The sequence below is a fragment of the Muntiacus reevesi genome, chromosome 7 (assembly GCF_963930625.1).
Source record: "Muntiacus reevesi chromosome 7, mMunRee1.1, whole genome shotgun sequence".
In the NCBI taxonomy this organism is placed as follows: domain Eukaryota; kingdom Metazoa; phylum Chordata; class Mammalia; order Artiodactyla; family Cervidae; genus Muntiacus; species Muntiacus reevesi.
Genome location: NC_089255.1, coordinates 44,062,660 through 44,082,618, shown reverse-complemented (window position 1 = coordinate 44,082,618; position 19,959 = coordinate 44,062,660). Strand labels below are relative to the sequence as shown.

The following is a 19,959-nucleotide window of genomic DNA, read 5'->3' as shown; positions in this document are numbered from 1 at the left end:
CCTTATAGAAACTAAACAATTTTATGGTGTTTTGAGAAAGCATGAATTTATATACATTATAAATTGACTCTCAGCAGTAATTCTGTGGATGTTTATGTTATCATATATTTAATTCAAGTACTACTGTGTTGCTAGAGCAAAGTCAATCCATTATATAAATGAATATTCACAAACCTAGCTGCTAAAGCAACTCAACAGTTGATAGGAACTCAAGCAGTGTGAAATTACACATCTTACTCCTATTCTCAGTAGCATCTGCTGGCTTAGCTAACCCGAACATGAACACATCACTAAATATAAAAAGGCTTTCATTATCCTAGTCAGGTCTTAAAATTCCAGGCTGCTAGTCTTCTAGTGGTAAAAATAAATTCATTCTCAGCATCCCTAAATTCAATTCTGCACCCAGTGATCTCTGGCTAGTGCAGCTGAATCTCTGTATGGGGGGATGAGAAGATATTTTTCAATCTTCTTTTGAAAAATCATCAGAAGTAGCAGAGGTAATCAACAAAAATCATCTAAAGCTCCCATGCTCTGTTCCCTCAGAGGGCAAAGCCTCTTACAATAGGTCTTCGTAAAATATACAGCTCAACAGCTATGAACAATAAGAAAACATTTTAGCCTAAAAAAGGATCTGTCACAATCTCTAAGCTGATGACATCACAAATTTATCTTTCATTTTCTCTTCTGCATTCACCTAGAGAAGGTCATAAAAAGTGTCTCAATAACCAATGTATCTTCTTCCCAATTTCACATCTTCAAATTGGTTGATTTTATCATTATTCATCATCTCACACATAAATTAATTCTCAAAATAAAAAATTCTCTCCTTGGTTGGGAAATAAAAAATTGCAAAGTTTCTCTCTGGAGCTCTAGCTTAGTCCTGATGCTGGAACTTCCAGGAAGGAATGTAAACACAGTATCAGTTGGAAAACCTCTCTGAACACTGATGTATCTCCTTGCAGAGTAAGTATGGGATCACTGCGCAAGGACTTACTCTTCCTTTACTAGGGGCAGAGTCTGAATTAAAATAAAGCCTTAATAAACGTTCTCAAAACGTGACTCAAGAACCAACAGCATCGCAGTCAACGGGGAGTTTGTTAAAAAGAACTCAGGACTCTCTCTCCAACCAACTAAATCAGAATCTTCATTTTACTGTTACCCGCATGTGGATCTCCCTCCATCATAAAATCTCAGCACTGGCAGAAAATATTAAATCCTATCACACACATAGAGGGATGAACCTTGGATACCAATAACACCTGACAATGACTATAGTCACCTTCATGAATTCTTCAGTTCTTTTAACAACAGTTCCTCATTATAAGAACATCATATAAAGTTATAAACTGCGTGTCTTGAAACACATCAAAGCTTATTACAGCTTCTGCTGTTGCTGTTAGTCTAAACCAATAATAAGAACTAAGTTCTTACCTAATCTGAGCTCTCCGAAGTTCCCACACCCTATCTTCTTGCCAACCCTGAAGTTGGGTCCCACCATAAGAACCCCAGAGGATGTTGAGCCGGATGGTCGGGAACAATGTTCTCTCCTTTGTGCCATGGGTTTAGTTGTCCGTTGTCTTTCATCCTTTTCCCTACTAGGATGGTCCATGATCCTACACGACAGTGTCTCTGCACAAGTAATTGAATCTGTATATGTCTCTTCAATATAAAAGTATGGTCGAATAAACTGTCGTCAGAGTAAGGTAAGGAGTTCTTTTGGCACCATATTTACGTTTTCATTTCCAGGAGATGAAAAACCATTGATTAGTTCTTGTAGGATACGTAGTCTGTAGATCTCAAGCATAGGAGAACATTGTGTAACCTAGGTAAAAATTAAAAAAGCATACAGTTAAAAGCTGTATTTTAAAAACAAATTAAGAGTGTTACCACTAACTAGAATGGATCCTATCCAAAACTATGCAAAGTGGATAGCATCCTGAAATGGATTTTGGTTTTATATCCTCCAAAAGTTTAGCCATCTGGACTAGTAATTTACCTGGTAAAACACACTCAGTATGCTACAGACCATGGCAATTATGGGAACACACAACCCTTTAACATAAAATGCTTTCTTCTGGTGTTTTCATATTACTCAAAGGAAAGTTATTTGTTGGCTTTTTCATCACTGGCTAACAAAAATATGGTGGGGTTCCACTAAGTTAAATAAACTTAGGGCGATTAAAAGCTCTTCTTTTTAATTTGGACAGAATCTATCAGAAATGAACCCACTCTCTACCCACTGTCTCCCTCCTCCATCCCCACCATTTATCAAGCACTAACAACAATCACAAAATCCAAAACAAGTTACTGACTGACACAGTGTGTGAATGTGCGTGCTCAGTCGCTCACTTGGGTCTGACTCTTTGTGACCTCATGGACTGCAGCCCAGCGGGCTCCTCTGTTCATGGAATTTTTCAAGCAAGAATACTAGAGTTGGGTTGCCATCTGCTCCTCCAAAGGATCATTTCAATCCAGGGATCCAACCTAGGTCTCCTGCATCTCCTACATAGGCAGGTGGATTCTTTACCACTGAGCCACCTGGGAAGCCCAAAAGCAACTAACACCTCCAGAGGCACCACTTCTATAAAGGCCTTTCCAAAATCCTAGTGCTACAAAGTAGTCCAACACTAAATTTCTGGAAAGCTCAACTTTTGGTCTAGTTTTCATTGTGGACTGAGTATAAATGACAGAGTGACTGAAGTAGATCCTTTGCACGACCTCCAAGTGAAAATAAATTTGAGAAACAAAAAAATCTTAAAACTCATCCATTTCAGAACTCTCCAGTTTCTCAATTCAGGACTAAGCCCAAGACAAAGTTTACAATGAGGTAATTTCAACATTAATTTTTGAAAACCTAGGTGATTTTCCTTAATAAAAGAATATTCTGTTGTCACAGAATATAGTGTCACAGCAATCACAGACTAAACACATACTTTTATTTCACTTTCATTAAAGATTTACCTTAAAATTTTAAGGAAGAAGAAAATTAGAACTACTTGGTTATTATTACACGTAATACAAGAAAGTAAGTACGTCTAAACTGTATAAGCTTCTTACAGACACCATTAATGCCCTAGTACAGGAACAGACACAAACCTGTGAGCTGAATTTACAAATGGGCACATGATCCCAGAATACAAGGTTTACTTCATTATAGTAGTTAAACTGTTTATTTTCATCTTTTCTGTTTTTCTTTCCACTATTAATACTGCATAATGACTTTATGCTTCTGTAATGCTAACAATCATTATAATATATTTCCCTGAATTCAGGAAATGATATGTCTACTTTCATAACATATATTCTGTTAAGGTAAAAAAGCAGGGTGATAAGAATAGGTCAACAATTACTGGGCTTCCTACATAAACAACATTATGAATTTATATTTCTTTTTACTTTCTCTTATTACAACTTAATCGAATAGCCTTCAATTATTTCTCTTGTCTACCCAAGGTCCCTCAAACAAGATGAGTAAAGAAAGAGAAATGGGGAATTCCCTGGAGGTCCGGCTGTTAAGACTTAGTGATTTCACTGCCGAGGGCACGGGTTCAACTCCTGGTTGGGGAACTAACATCCTGCAATCCTTGTAATGTGACCAAAAAAAAAAAAGAGAGAGAGAGAGAGAGAAATACAATTTAAGATGTTTTATTTAAACAGTCCCATCTTAACAGGTGGTCATGTGTCTATATATGAAAAACTGTCAGGCTACATAAACTCTCTTCCCTTATATCATACATTTTTCTAAGAACAGGTAAAGGATGTTTTAGCCTGTCCAGATACTTTTGACCATTGAACTAATCCCCTAAAGCTTCATCAATTATCATTGGTATAATAGTCTCATTTTTAAGATTTAGAAAACTGTACTACCTTGTCTATTACTCTTTGTATTTTTCATTTGTGTTCACTTTTTCCCCTGATTTAAAACTTGCTATTTTAGATTCTCATATACTGGCATTGTAAAAAACGAGGAACATATTTAAATTTTAAAGTCAAAACACACACATTCTTTGTTGCTAGTCATGACAGGACTTTGTTAAGCTTCTAAATCTCTCTCTCCTAATGTAATTTACAGATGAAATTGTTTATGAGTGTAGCTGGATCATATGGTAAGAGTATGTTTAAAGAATCTCCAAAGTGACCAGACTCTCTTTTCTATTGTTCCTTCATTAATACAAGTTGGCTTTGGTCCTAATGCTTGCAGCCTCCTGGTCACAAATTTCAGCATCAGGTATCACTTCCCATATCAGCGTCCAAAACAGAAATGAAAGAGCAATAGCAAGATTTTCTCATCATGCATCTCTTTTTTTGGTGAAGATGAAAATTCTTTGCAAAGCCCCCAACAAAATTCCCCTTGTGTAGAAAGTTGCCAACAAAAAGTGCCTGTAACAAATCTGAAATTCCCCCTGTAAGCTCCTCAAAGAATGAGATCAAAGCCTAATATGATATTTAGAACACAGAATAAATTTCAAGGGCAGTATGGGTTTCCCTGGTGTCTCAGATGGTAAAGAATCTGCCTGCAATGGTGGGAGACCTGGGTTCGAACCTTAGGTCAGGAAGATCCCCTAGAGGGTATGGCAACCTACTCCAGCACTCTTGCCTAGAGAATCCCGGAGGACAGAGGAGCCTGGAAGGTTGCTGTCCATGGAGTCGTAAAGAGTCGGACATGACTGAACAATTATCTATCTATCTATCTATATACATCTCACACCCAAAGAAAGTATTCAGTAAACATTCAATAAAAATGATATCTGCACATGTGAATGTGCTTGCATGTGTGCTTAAAAAAACTATCAAAAATAATGGCAATTTTTAAAAGTATACTAAAATTTAAGTAAAAACAAAATGCTTATATTCATTCTAACTTTTTTTTTAAGGGACACCATTAAGACTCTCACTTTTATTAACCTAATGAATGATCAAAATCTTTATTTAACCAAAATACATTATGGGAGTGCTATTACTGAAGGGAAGAACAAAGTTTACAGATTCTCATTTCGGTTAGTCTTTTTTTTTTTTTTTTCTGGGAGAAGGAAGAATTTATTACTTGCAGCAAGTAAGAAGAACACTGAAGATCTTTGTCAAAGAAGTGTCTTGGTTCTGGTATTAATTTTTCTTTTTTCCACAAATTCCAATTATTAACTTCTCCTATTCTTACTATTCCAACTCTCAATGATCAATATATTCCCACCTGATGATTATGTTTTCCAACTTTATTGCTATACAACTGACACACATTAGTCATATATTAGTATTAGTTTACAGTAAACAACATGATTAGATACAGGAATGTATCACAAAATAATTATCAGAAGAAGTTAGCATCCATCACCAGACAGATTCAACTTTTCCCTTATAATGAGAACTTTAAAAATCTACTCTCTTAGCAACTTTGATATATACAACACAGTATTGCTAACCACAGATCCCATGCTGTACCCACCCCAGAAATTATTTATCTTGTAACTGAAAGCTTGCATCTTTTAATTTACCTTCAGCATTTTGCAGCCCCCTTCCCCTACTGTCATCTCTGGCTACATCAGTCTGTTCTCCTTTTCTATGATTCCACAGATAAGATCACACAGTATTTGTATTTAGCTGTTTGACTTATTTCATTGAGCATAATGCCATACTGTTGCAAATGACAAGATGTCATTTTTATGGCTGAATAATATTCCTCTCTCTCTGTGTTACTGTTGTTGTTTAGTCACTAAGTCATGTACTCCTTCATGACCCCATGGACTGTGGCCCACAGGGCTCCTCTGTCCATGAGATTTCCCAGGCAAGAATACTGGACTGGATTGCCATTTCCTTCTCCAGGGGATCTTCCTGGCCCAGGAATTAAACCCACGTCTCCTGCACTGAAGGTGGATTCTTTACCACCAAGCTATCTGGAAAGTCCCTGTATGTGTGTCAGGCATGTGGTTATTCATTTATCTGTTGACAGGCACGTAGGTTGTTTCTACGTCTTGGCTATTGTAAATAATGCTGCAAAGAACACGGGGGTGCAGGTATCTCTTTAAGATAACAATTTTCTTTCCACTGGATATACACTGAACAGAAAGTCAAAGTCGCTCAGTCGTGTCCAACTCTTTGCAAGCCCATGGACTATACAGTCCATGGAATTCTCCAGGCCAGAATACTGGAGTGGGTAGCCATTCCCTTCTCTTTACCAGCTGAGCTACCAGAGAAGCCTTATACCCAACAATGGAACATTCATACTGCTTACCACAGTGGCTACACTAATTTACATTATCATCAACAGCACATAAAGGTTCACTTTTCTCCAGTCATGTCAACACTTATCTCTTATATTTCTGATGACAGCCATAATGGGTATGAAGTGATATCATATTGTGGGTTTGACTTGCCTTTTCCTAATGATTCGTGATGCTGAGCTCCTTTTCAACATGATGCCGGCCATTTGTACGTCTCCTTTGAAAAAATGTCTATTCAGTTCCTCTGCCCATTTTAAAATCTGATTTTCTTCCCTGAGTTGTATGAGCTTTTAAAAAATGTATTTAAGATATTAATCCCTTATCAGATACTTGGTTTGCAAATATTTTCTCCCATTCTATAGGTTGACTCTTCATTTTTTAATAAATGTTTATTTTTGGCTGTGTTGGGTCTTAGTTGTGGCATGTGGGATCCAGAGCAGGTAGGCACTGTAGCTGTGGCATGCGGGTTCAGTATTTGAAACAAGTGGGCTTAGTTGCCCCATGGCATGTGGGATATTAGTTCCCTGATGAAGAAACAAACCTGTATCCCCAGCATCGGAAGGTGGATACTAAACCACTGGACCACCAGGGAAGTGCGGACTCTTCATTTTATTGATGGATCTCTTTGTTGTGCAAAAGCTTTTTAGTTTGATATAATCCAGCTTGTTTATTTTTGCTTTTGAGGCATTTGCTTTAGGTATCAAATCTAAAAAAAAAATCACTGCTAAGACCAATGTTAAGGTGCTTATGAACTATGTTTTCTTTTAGGAGCTTTATGGTTTCAGATCTTATCAAATCTGTAATCTATTTTTTAAAAATCTTTTGGCCATGCTGCATGGCACGTGGATCTTATCTCCCCGACCAGGGATCAAACCTGTGTCCCCTGCATTGGAAATGTGAACTCTTAACCACTGGACCGCTAGGGAAGTCCCTCAAGTCTATAATCCATTTTGAGTTTTTGTGTACAGTTTAAGACAGGGGTCCAGTTTTCCCACTACTACTTATTGAAAATACTATCCTATTTCCATTGTATATTCTTGGCTCCCTTGTTGGAAATTAATTGGCCATATATGCACAGGTTTACCTCTGGGATCTCGATCCTGTGCCTTTGTTCTATGTGTCTGATTTTATACCAATACCACCATACTGTTTTGATCACTATAACTTCTGTATTATAATTTGAAGTCAGGAAATGTGATACTTCCAGTTTTATTGTTCCTTCTCAAGATTGCTTTAGCTCTTTGGGGTCTTTTGTGTTCCATACAAACTTTGGGATTGATTTTTTTCTATGAAAAATATCATTGGGATTTTGATAAGGATTGCATGGAATCACATAGTATGAGCAATTTAACAATATTAATTCTTCCAGTTAATGAGTACAAAATATCTTTCCATTTATTTGTATGTGTCTTTGTATTGTGTCTCAATTTCTTTCAATGTCTTATAGTTTTCAATGTACATATCTTTTACTTCGCTGATTAAAATTATTCCTAGGTAGGTAGTATTTATTATTTTGATGTACTCATCAGTATCAGTTCAGTTGCTCAGTCGTGTCTGACTCTGCAACACCATGGACTGCAGAAGGCCAGGCCTCCATGTCCATCACCACGCAAACTCATGTCCATTGAGTCGGTGATGCCATCCAACCATCTCATCCTCTATGGTCCCCTTCTCCTCCTGCCCTCAATCTTTCCCAGCATCAGGGTCTTTTCCAATGAGTCAGCTCTTCTCATCAGGTGGCCAAAGTACTGGAGTTTCAGCTTCAACATCAGTCCTTCCAATGAACATTCAGGACTGATCTCCTTTAGGATGGACTGGTTGGATCTCCTTGCAGTCCAAGGGACTCTCAAGAATCTTCTCCAACACCACAGTTCAAAAGCATCAATTCTTCAGTGCTCAGCTTTCTTTATAGTCCAATTCTCATGTCCATGCATGAGTACTGGAAAAACCATAGGCTTGACTAGATGGACCTTTGTTGGCAAAGTAATGTCTCTGTTTTTTAATATGCTGTCTAGGTTGGTCATAACTTCTCTTCCAAGGAGTAAGCGTCTTTTAATTTAATGGCTGCAATCAAAATCTGCAGTGATTTTGGAGCCCAAAAAAATTGAGTTAGCCACTGTTTCCCCATTGATTTGCCATGAAGTGATGGGACCGGATGCCATGATCTTAGTTTTCTGAATGTTGAGCTTTAAGCCAACTTTTTCACTCTCCTCTTTCACTTTCATCAAGAGGCTCTTTAGTTCTTTTCCACTTTCTGCCATAAGGGTGGTGTCGTCTGCATATGTGAGGTTATTGATATTTCTCCCAGGAATCTTGATTCCAGCTTGTGCTTCATCCAGGCCAGTGTTTCTCATGATGTACTCTGCATATAAGTTAAATAAACAGGGTGACAATATACAGCCTTGATGTACTCCTTTTCCTATTTGATGTACTCACAGATGGGATTTTAAAAATTCCTCAGACAGTTCATCATTGAAAGCCAATAGACTTTTGCATACTAATTTTGTATGTATCCTGCAACTTTACTGAATTTGTCAATTAGTTCCGACAGTCTTTTGGTGGTATCTTTAGGGTTTTCGACATGTAGTACTGTGTCACTTGCAAACAGTGACAGTTTTACGTCTTCCTTTCCAATTGGGAAGCCTTTGAGAGTTCCCTGGCGGTCTAGTGGTCAGGATCTGGGCTTTCACTGCTGTGGCCCAGGTTCAATCCCTGATCAGAGAACTGAGATCCCCTAAGTTGTGCAGCACAGCCAAAGAAAGAGAAAAAAGCAGCAGCAGCCTTTTATTTCTTTATCTTGCCTAATTGCTCTGGCTAGACCTTCTAATATACGCTGATTTCTAATATAGATCTTCTAACATATGCTGATTTCTCTTTTGATTTTTCCTTAGTACCATGTTGTTTAATCTCAAGATATTTATGAATTCTCCAATTGGCTTCTTACAATTGACTTCTAATTTCATACCACTGTGGTCAGAAAAGATGCTTAATATTACTTTAATCTTCTTAGTTGAGGGTGTGCCAAGATCTTCCAGTGTCCCAAAGAGGGGATCTCAGTCAGCACCTAGATGCAGGCTGACTAGAAGCTGGACCATCCACAGGAGCTTTTAAAGTATGTAGGTAGATCTTTCAGGGAGAGACTGGGGACTGGGCTTTTTAGTCAGCTCCCTCAGAGCTAGTTAGCAGATAGTTAGGTAAGAACTGTTTATTTGTTACAGTCCTGTGAGACCCATGAATGCAAGTGAAACAGGGGTGCATCCCCTAAGATGCAGCCACAAGAGCCAGGACAACCGATGAGTGTACAACTCATAACAGAGAGACACCAGAAACACCACAAGGAGAATGTGGAAGTGATACCTGCCAGCCTCCCAAGTCTCTATGGAGCACTGTGGTCTGTCCCTAGATGTGAGGTGAATCAGAAGCTTGACTCTTACGCAGCAGTACTTTGAATATGCAAACAGTCCTCCTTCAGGGAAAGACTGGGAGATGGGTATTTCTGTCTTCTGTCTCTGCACTGAATTCAGGGGGACAGCCATGGCAAGAACTATTAAAAATTATTTCCCTGTTTGCTATAGTCTTCAGGGTCCCAGAGACACAAGCTTCACTGGTTTTCAGAGCCAGGTGTTTTGGGGGCCATCCTTCAGGTCAAAGACTAAAATGCTGGGGTGTTACAGGCTGGGTCCAACCCCTTCGCACCTCACAAGCGGGGATTTTTAAGTTCTCTCCTGACTGTGTGTTGCTGTGCTGGGGGTGGGTTTTTTGGAAAGAGTTTATCTCAATTTTTCTGATTCTTTTTGCCGTGGGTTTTTCCTCATTTGCCCAATGTGCAGGAGTTACTCATCCAGCTTCTGGATTCCTTTCAGAGGATATTCTTCTGTGTACAGCTCTAAGATTTGGTGTCTTTGGGAAGAGATGAGTTCAGAAGCCTCCATCTCACACTGGAACCCAGACCAAGCCCACCTAACAAGTTTTACTCCTTCAGTATCTCACAATTTTTCATATCACCCCACGTAGAAAATTTTTTTTACTATCATTTAAAAAACAAACTCTCATCCAGTTATTTTTGTGAGCACTGGCAAACTGATTCTAATTATTATATGAAAAAGCAAAAGACCCAGAATAGCCAACATACTATTGAAAGAAAAGAATAAACTCAAAAGACAGACACTACTCAACTTCAAGACTCATTATAAAGCTATGATCACTAATCAGTGTTGTATTGGAAAAAAGAAAAGACAAGTAAATCAATGAAACAAAATAGAAAGCCCATATCAAATACACACAAATACAGTCAAACTGTTTTCGGACAAAGGACCAAAGGCAATTCAGTGGAGGACTGTCTTTTCAACAAGTAGTGCTGGAACAAATGGATGCTATATGTAAAAAAGTGAATCGAGATACAGATTTTACCTGTCACAAAAATTAATTCCAATCACAGAGCCAAACATAAAACACAAAAACTGTGAAATTACTAGAAGATACTACAGAAAAATATCTAAGTGACCATGGGCTTGGCAATGATTTCTTAAATACACCAATAAAAGTGTGATCTATGAAAAAGAAGATTGATAAGCTGAACTTAATAAAAACTAAAAACTTCTGTTTTGCAAAGTGACTAAAGAAAACAAAAAGACAAGTTATAGCCTGGGAGAAATATTCACAAAACAAGCATAACTGAAAAAAGACTGTTATCCAAAATACACAAAACACTCTTAAAGCAACAAGAAACAATCCATTTCAAAAAAGGGCGAAAGATTAACAGATACCTCACCAAAGAAAGACAGATCACAAATGAGTATATGAAAAAGATGCTCAACATAATACACTACGACGGAATTATCTCACAGTAAATTAAAATGAGATACCACTACAAACTTCTTAGAATGATGAAACCCCCAAACGCTGACAACACCAAACGCAGGTGTAACAACAGGAAGTCTTGTTCACTGCTGATGGGAATGCCAAATGGTACAGCCACTTGGAAGACAGTTTGGCAGTTTCTCACAAAACTAAACATACTTTCACTACATGATCCAGAAATCCTAGGTCTTTATTCAAATGAACTAACAACTTAAATCCATACAAAAACTTTCACATGAAAATTTACAGTTGCTTTATTTGAAACTGCCAAAAACTGGAAGCAATCAAGATGTATTTCAATAGGTGAGTGGATAAGTAGACTATGGTATAACTATGCAATGGAATATTATTCAGTGATAAAAAGAAATGAGAGAAAAAAAAAAAAGAAATGAGGTATCAAGCCACGAAAGGACATAGAGGAAACTTAAATGAATACTGCTAAGTGAAGGAAGCCAATCTGAAAAGAATACGCATATTCCAACTATATGACATTCTGAAAAAGGAAAAACTATTGAGATTGTAAAAAATATATCATTAGTTGTCAAGGATTAGTGGGGTGGAGGGATGAACAGGTGAACCACAGAGGATTTTCAGTGCAATAGTAACACTTTGTATGATATTGTAATGACAGACACATGTCATTATGTGGTTATCAAAACCCATGTAACACACAACACAGGACTGGACCCTAATGCAAACTATGGATTTTAGTTAATAAAAATAAATCCATACTGACTAATCAGGTATAAAAGTTGTATGTGTAACACTAATGCAAGGGAAAAATACTAAACAGGAAAAATGGGAAGGGGGTATTGTGAGGGAGTATATAGAAATTTTCTATATTTTCTGTTCAATTTTTATGTAAACCTAAAATTGTGCCTAAAAATCTATAAAAATAGTCTTTAAAATAATAATAATTCCATCTAAAGTAGCATCAAGAAAACTATAAGTACTTATGAACATATTTTATACAATGTACAAAATTTATGTTCAAAAGTATAATATACTACAGAAATAAAGATCCAAATAAATAGATATACTGTATTTACAGATTGGAAGACTCAATATATTGATAGCTGTGATGCTAATTTTCCCCAAACTGGCAGATTTAATGCAATCCATATAAAAATCACTATGGAATTTTTATACATATTATCAAGTTGATTAAAAAGTGTTTATGGAAAAGAAAATGACTGAGAATAGCCAGATCATTCTTTTAAATACACACACACACAATATACGAGGACAAATATGGCATGATTCCACTCATATAGAGACATCTAGAGTTGTCAAAATTACAGAAACAGAAAGTAGTGAAGGGCCAAAAGAGAGTTGTTGTTTGATGGGTACAGAGCTTCAATTCTGCAAGATGAAAAAGAGAGGATGTGTTCCACAGCAATGTGAATATAGTTAACACTACTGAACTATACACTTAAAAATAAGTAAGAGGATACATTTGTGTTACGTGTTTTTCCCACCACAATTAAAAAATTATTTTTTTAATTTGGAAGACACATTTTAAAGCTACAGTCATTGAAACACATGTGTTACTCAAAATATAAAGTTCAACAACAATCCTCTCCTCTTTGAAGGAAAAGTAGAAACTAAATGCAAGGGGACACTAGGAAACTTTCTTGGCCGTTGAGTATCAGTTACACTTATCAAAACTCAATGCAAGAGTTCACTCAAGATCTGTGTATTTCCTTACATGTAACTCAAAATGTAAAATGTGCAGGTCCACAGAGTGGGAAAGGAACAAGGGACCCCGTACAGAGTGTAAGACCCTGAAAATGGTGAGGAGTCCAGCGTGGAAGTCCTAGGTCCTCACCCAGCATGGTACACTGGAGCTCAGGCAAGGTGAAAGCATCTTCATTCATGTGGAAGAGGCAGTCTGGCATGGAGCGGCAGAATCCAAGTGAAGTGAAGAGTGAGTGGAGGTCCTATGGGAGATTAGTCACATACAGGCAGATGGATCAGGTAAGTAAACATATTGAACAATGACAGGTTTTACACTGTAAGAGAATTACAGAAATGGAAAGGGAAAAAACTAGAATGAATGGGGTGGTATTGAACTGGCATTGGAAGTATCAATGTAAACTCATGATATTATATATACATACACATGTATGTTATTGTTTAGTCGCTAAGTTCTGTCTAACTCATTTGTGACCCCGTGGACTGTAGCTCACCAGGCTCCTCTGTCCATGGGATTTCCCAGGCAAGAATGCTGGAGTGGGTTGCCATTTCCTTCTCCAGGAGATCTTCCTGACGGAGGGATCAAACCCAGGTTGCCTGCATTACAAGCAGATTCTTTACCACTGAGTCACCAGGGAAGCCCCATACATACATATACTTGACAAACAAACACAGCAATAAGATAATTATGAGCTCCACCCACTACCAGGGCCTGAGAGGAACAACACTCAACAGCATGAGCACATCTGGCACCCAGATTTCAGTTTTAAAACCATTCTCAAGAATCCAGAGTTCCTCAGAAATGGCTGATTCCAGAGCTAAGGCAGTGGAGTACAAGATGAGCCTAGAAAATCGAGGTAAGGAAGTGATCAATGAATGATGCGGACGTTCAAAAGGACACAAGAGACACACAGGGATTCAGTGGCCAAATATGAACATCAAAATAAATTACACTGAGGCCTCCCTAATGGTCCAGTGGTTAAGAATCTTCCTGCCAATGCAGGGGAAAGTGAAGAAAGTGTTAGACACTCAGTCATGTCTGACTCTCTGTGACCCCATGGACTGTAGTCAACCAGGTGCCTCAGTCCATGGGATTTTCCAGGCAAGTATACTAGAGTGGGTTGTCATTCCCTTTTCCAGGGGATGTTCCTGACCCAAGGATTGAACCTGGGTCTCCTGCATTGCAGGCAGATTCTTTAACCATCTGAGTCACCTGGGAAGCCCTAAACTTTATTTGGCTACATCAGGTAGTTGCTGCATGTGGGATCTATCTAGTTCCCTGACCAAGGATCAAACCCTGGCCCCCTGCACTGGGAGTGCAGAGTCTTCACAACTGGATCACCAGGGAAGTCAATATCCATATCAGGACTTCCCTGATGGGCTAGTGGTTAAGAATCTGCTTTGCAGTGCAAGGGACATGGATTCAGTCCCTGGTCAGGGACTAAGTCCATGTGCAATGGGTTCAGTTCCTTCTCCAGGATGGTCCCACAAGCCGTAGGCAGCTAAGCCCATCTGCTACAACTACTGAGCCAGTGCTCTAGAGCCCTCGGGACACAACTACTGAGCACACGCGCTGCAACAACTGAAACCCGCGCATCCTAGGTCTGCGCTCAGCAACAAGGGAAGCCACCACAATGAGAAGCCGCGGCACCACAATGAAGAGGAGCCCGCACTCGCCACAGCTAGAGAAAAGCCCACACGCAGCAACAAAGACCCAACACAGCCAAAAAGAAAGAAAGAAATCTTTACAAAAAAAAAATCACAGTAACAGATTATAACCCACTGAACAAATTAATAAACCAGGGATTTATACAGACATAACTGAATACATTAAAACCCTGAATACGACTTGACCATACTATACTGTTAAGGACATTCACCGAGTGTTATTTTTAATATTAAGAAACAAGAGTCAACTTAAACTCCCATGATTAGAATGGCTAAAAAAATAAAAGTATCTCCATATATGGAATAGTATAAGTTACTGAAAAGAAAAAAAAGGTAGATTTATCATGTGCTCGGAAAAGAAAACCAAATACAGTATGATGGGGGAAAAAAAAGGTCTGTTGCACAATCGTATGTATAGTATGACCCCACTTTTTAAAAAAAAACAGTTAAAATCCTTTTGCAGTCTCTCATGTGAATACAGTCTGTGTGTATTTAGAAAGAAATCTGATAGGATACATTAGAAACTGAAACCAGTTAATCTCTGAGGAACACAATTAAAGGGCAAAGAATGAAATTTTAAATTTCTATTTTATATCTCTGCATTCTAAATAATTTTAAATAAGCATGTACTACTTTAGTTATTTAAACTTCTATCTTGCTATTTCACAGAAACAAAAAGTCCTATGATGAAAATTCCCTTTATTTTCTAACACCAAACCTTCTTCCTGTCTCATACAGGAGAGGTGGCCCTCCTGCCCAAGTCAAATCACTTCTACAAACTTTACTGTATTATTGCTCTTAACTTTATCCTTCTCTGTTGACTTCCTATAGTGAGCATTAAACATGTCCACAACCTTACCATTAAAAACACAAGCTCTAACACTCATCCCTTGATCACTATTTCCTGTCTGGCAGCCATTCTGTCTCTCCCCACAGGCCCTTCAAAACCAAACTGAAGAGCTGTCCTCACTAGATGTTTTTGTTTCCTCATTCCTGAACTCACTGCAATAAGGTTTTTAATCCCATCCCTCCAAACCATTGATCTCCTTCTCCACCCAGGTAAACCACATCCTTGAGGAAAAAATTCAAGAAACACGTTTTAGTCATCTTCTTATTCTCCTGACCCTAACAGCCTTTTAGTTTTTCTTAAAATATCCTTTCCGGTTTGGGTTCTCGCGGTCACTGTCTCCCAGGCTTTCCTCCTGTCTCTCACGGCTCCTTCTTGCTCAGCCTGCCCCTAACTGCTTCATTTCCTCCCAATACTGGCGCAGGCCTACCTCTTTTCCCACTCAAAACCACTCCCACGGTGTCTAGTCATGTGTTCATTCAAAAGATATTTTGATATGTCCATTGTACAAAAGACACTGTTCCAAAGTACTGAAGTTATTGTTCAAAGCACTCCTACATGTTCATTTATATGCTGATGAATCTTAATTTGTATTTCCAGCTAACACCCTTCTCCTGTGTTTGAGATGTATATACTCAGGGGTATATTCTTCTACCTCACCACAGAAAATTCGGACACCTCAATTTCAGTAGTCCGAATTAAGCTCATCTTCTCTTGGTTCCCACTTCTCCCACCATCCGTCTCCTCCCCAAGAAAATGTCAAACCTACTTTCTTCTCTTGGGTTCTTTCTTCAGTGAATACTAGACTAACCATCTACCCAGTGACCTAAACAAGACACAAAGGAATTTTAGCTCTTAAACAACACTCAAGTCTCTAAGCTTTCATCAGTCTTCATTAGTATCACTCTGGAAAGAAACCATTCTCCCACAGGAATGAAACAATCTCTCAACTGATCTTGCTTTCAGGTTTCTCCCTTCAACTCCCTTACCTCTCTCTCCAAACCAATTTGTGTAGCACTGTAGCCAGAGGGAACTTTCTAAATGCAAGTCTAATCATGTCATCCTCCAACTTGAAGGCCTTCAACAGCTTCCCAATGCACTTAAAAAATGCTTCCCAGGTGGCTCAGTGGGGGCTTACAGTCCTTCCTGACCTGGGACATGTTCACCTTTACAGCTTCATGTCAGTTAAATCACTCCCTTGTGTTACATGCTAATGAATACCAAACTTACTTTATTTTCACCATAGGGCCCTTGGCCTGGATCCCCCTTTTATCTCTGCTCCTTAGTTCGTTAAGTCATGCTCCTCTTTAGCTTTTACTTTAAACGATTCTTTCTCTAGAAAACTTTTCCTTTGACTAAATTCTGGGTTTTGGGCCCCTCTTACAGACTCTTTTAGCGTCCCCAAATAGCATTAACCACTGCACACTGTAACTGCTTGTTCACTGGCATATTATTCTGTGAAGATAGGAACTCTCATTCACCATTTTATTCATAGGGCCTGGCATAGTAGGTTCTCAAATATTCAATGAATAAAGGAATATATAATAAATGAGTTCTCAATATTGGTTTTCAACCAAAGAACAGATTTAACAGGTTGATCTAAGAGATCGTAATTCCTGCCATCATTCTCAAGAGAAAGAAAAATGTAATAATTCCAAGTACCAGGATGACTATATCCTGCTGAGTGATATGCAATGTGTTAACTGTAGAAAAGGCACTAATCATTAGGAAAGTATGACCCAAATTTTTACCCATCTTAGGTGTCATAAGACAGCATCAGAAAATAAAATCTAACCACCAAGACACTAAGTGGTCTCACCTGAGAGTTTCTCTGGCATTATCATTATTTAGTTCCTAGATATTTTCTAAGCCATGCAAAAACAGCCTGTTGAACACAGACACACAGTTGGTGAAGTAGAAGACCAAAGCCAGAAATCTGCAAATTTATTTTCAGCCCTGACACCAATTTCCTCCATTTGATTCACTTTCTCCCACAAAAAAGGGACATATCTGAAACTTACCATATCTTTATGGTAAGATTTAAATTGTCCTTACAGAAAAAAGAGAGGGAAAGAAAAGGAAACGAAAGAGAAGTATGTACAGGAAACTTACAATTTTCAGTTCTGCATGTAAGGAGCTTAGAAGTCACCACTCTAACAGGTAAAAACTCTAGGAACTTAAAAATCAACAGCTCTCAGGTCCATAAACGAGGGAAGAGTATAGGCCAAACTACTGATGCACAGATTGGAGAAGGACAAGAGAAAACAGGGAGTCACAGCTTACTGGAGTCGATGCTTTGTGGCAGGAACCAGTGCCAGGGAAGGAAAACCTGAACTGTAACTGACTAATTTCTGGATGCTCAGTGTAAATAGCTCTAAGAGTTAAAGGTTTCAGGTCACAGGAGGGACCCCACAATTTTGTGAGATTTGCCTCCAGGAGCTCGACCAGGTTCCCACAGCAAATATTAGAGGGTAAAAAAAAAAAAATCCCCTTGAGCTTTCAGTCGGGGAACAGGAAAGTGAACTATTTTTAAATATGCCAGGACTCTGTTTTTTAAGGATGCCTGCCCTCTGGAGAAAATAGTTAATCACAGTCTAACTTGCTAGGGTATTATTTGTCCTAACTAACCTGGGAAAAGAGAACTACTCAACTCCAGCTCCCTCTAGCCTTCCACATGATGGAAGGGAAATGCCCAACCCCAAATGACTCTAGCCATCCTGGTTCCACAAAAGTGAGACACACATGAAACTCACAGTTCAGAGAAACAGGCTCACTAAAAGACTGACACCTAATCACAGGACTACAGAATGCTTCCCCTCCCCTTATACCTTGCCATTTTATTATGAAAGGCCTATTTACAGCAATTCCTTTTACCAGGTATATCATATCTGGCTATCAAGAAAAAATTACAAGGCATACTAAAAGGTAAAAAATGCAATATGAAGAGACAGAGCAAGGAACAGAACAAGAGATGGCAAGAATGATGGCATTATCAGACCAGGAATTTAAAACAACTATTATTAACAAGCTAAAAGCTCTAATGTCCTTCAGAAGTTGAATAGATAAACTGTGGCATATCCAGACATCCAGAATATTGAAGTGAAGTGAAGTGAAGTAAAAGTCGCTCAGTTGTGTCTGACTCTTGGCGACCCCATGGACCATAGAGTCCATGGAATTCTCCAGGCCAGAATACTAGAATCGGTAGCCTTTCCCTTCTCCAGGGGATCCTCCCAACCCAGGGATTGAACCCAGCTCTCCCAGGTTGCAGGAGGATTCTTTACCATCTGAGCTGCCAAGGAAGCCCAAGAATACTGGAGAGGGTAGCCTATCCCTTCTCCAGCATATCTTCTAGACCCAGGAATCAAACCGGGGTCTCCTGCATTGCAGCCAGAGTCTTTACCAGCTGAGCTATCAGAAAGCCCAAATATCCAGAATATTATTCAACATTAAAAAGAAATGAGCTATCAAGCTACAAAAAGAAAGAAGAAATTTAAATGCATATTAGTAAGTGAAAGAAGCTAATCTGAAAATGCTATATACTGTATGATTCCAACTATACAACATTCTGCAAAAGGCAGAACTATAGAGACAGTAAAAAAGATCAGCAGTTACCATGGGAAGGGTGGTGGGTGAACAAGTGCAGCACAGATGATTTTTAGGGTGGCCAAACTACTGTTTGATACTATAACAGTGGATACGTGTCATTTTATATGTCCAAATTATGAACATGTTGGAAATTATTATATGGACATTATGTCCAAATTCACATAATGTACAACACCAAAAAAATCCTCCTGTGCTTCCAGCAGGAGGAAGAAAAAATAAACTATTTTGAAATATGCCAGAAGCTTAAAGTACAGGATTTAGATAATTATGATGTGTCAGTGTTGGTTCATCGATCGTAACAACAGTACCACTCTGATGGAGGATACTGATAATGGGGGAGGCCATGCATGTGTAGGAGCAGAGGGTATATGGGAAGTCTCTGTACCTTCCTCTTAATTTTGCCATGAATCTAAAACTACTCTTAAAAAATGAAACCCTAAAAAAAAAAGAAAACAATGAAGTCCTTAAAAAAAGAGAAAAATTCCCTGGTGGTCCAGTGGTCAGGGCTCAGCACTATCACTACTGGGACCTGGGCCCTGGGCCCTGCTTGGGGGAACTAAGAACTCCCAAGCCTTGCAGAAGGCCCCACCCCCCAAAAAAGATACACAAATATGTGTTTTAAAATACTATTTCTAATAAAAGAAACAAAAGGAATTACAGCAATTACTGAAGGAGTCTGCACAATTTCTTGGTGTCAAAAAGGAAAAGTACAAGCACATGTATTTACTCAGAGCAGAGTTCTTTTTTCTTCAAGGTGGAGTTCTTAATAACCAAACATTTACTGACTGTCTCTTATGTGCCTGAAACTAGGATAGTCACCAGGGATGTAACAGTGAACGCACCAAATACACAGTTCTAGTGCTCACAGAGTTTACAATCTACAGTGGGCATCACAAACAATCACATGAATAAATAAAAAGCTACAAATTTGTGTCATGCTGCAAAGACCTGCTGAAGATAATGGGGAAGTCAAAAGGGAGAGTTTTAGAAAGAGGGTGATCAAGGCCTTTAGTAGAAGCTACATTTAAATACTGTCCTCAAGGATGAGAAGAAGCCAACCATGTCAAG

The 19,959-nt window shown here is 38.6% G+C and overlaps 1 protein-coding gene across 1 annotated transcript in view; it reads right to left on the bottom strand.

Annotated features, from left to right (window-relative positions):
- CSNK1G1 (casein kinase 1 gamma 1) overlaps positions 1–19,959 on the bottom strand; it is a 155,857-nt gene that overhangs the window by 106,149 nt on the left and 29,749 nt on the right. The window contains 2 exon segments of the mRNA XM_065941866.1: positions 1,432–1,515; positions 1,518–1,822. Coding sequence (XP_065797938.1) covers positions 1,432–1,515; positions 1,518–1,584 — 151 coding nt within the window. The 5' untranslated portion in view covers positions 1,585–1,822.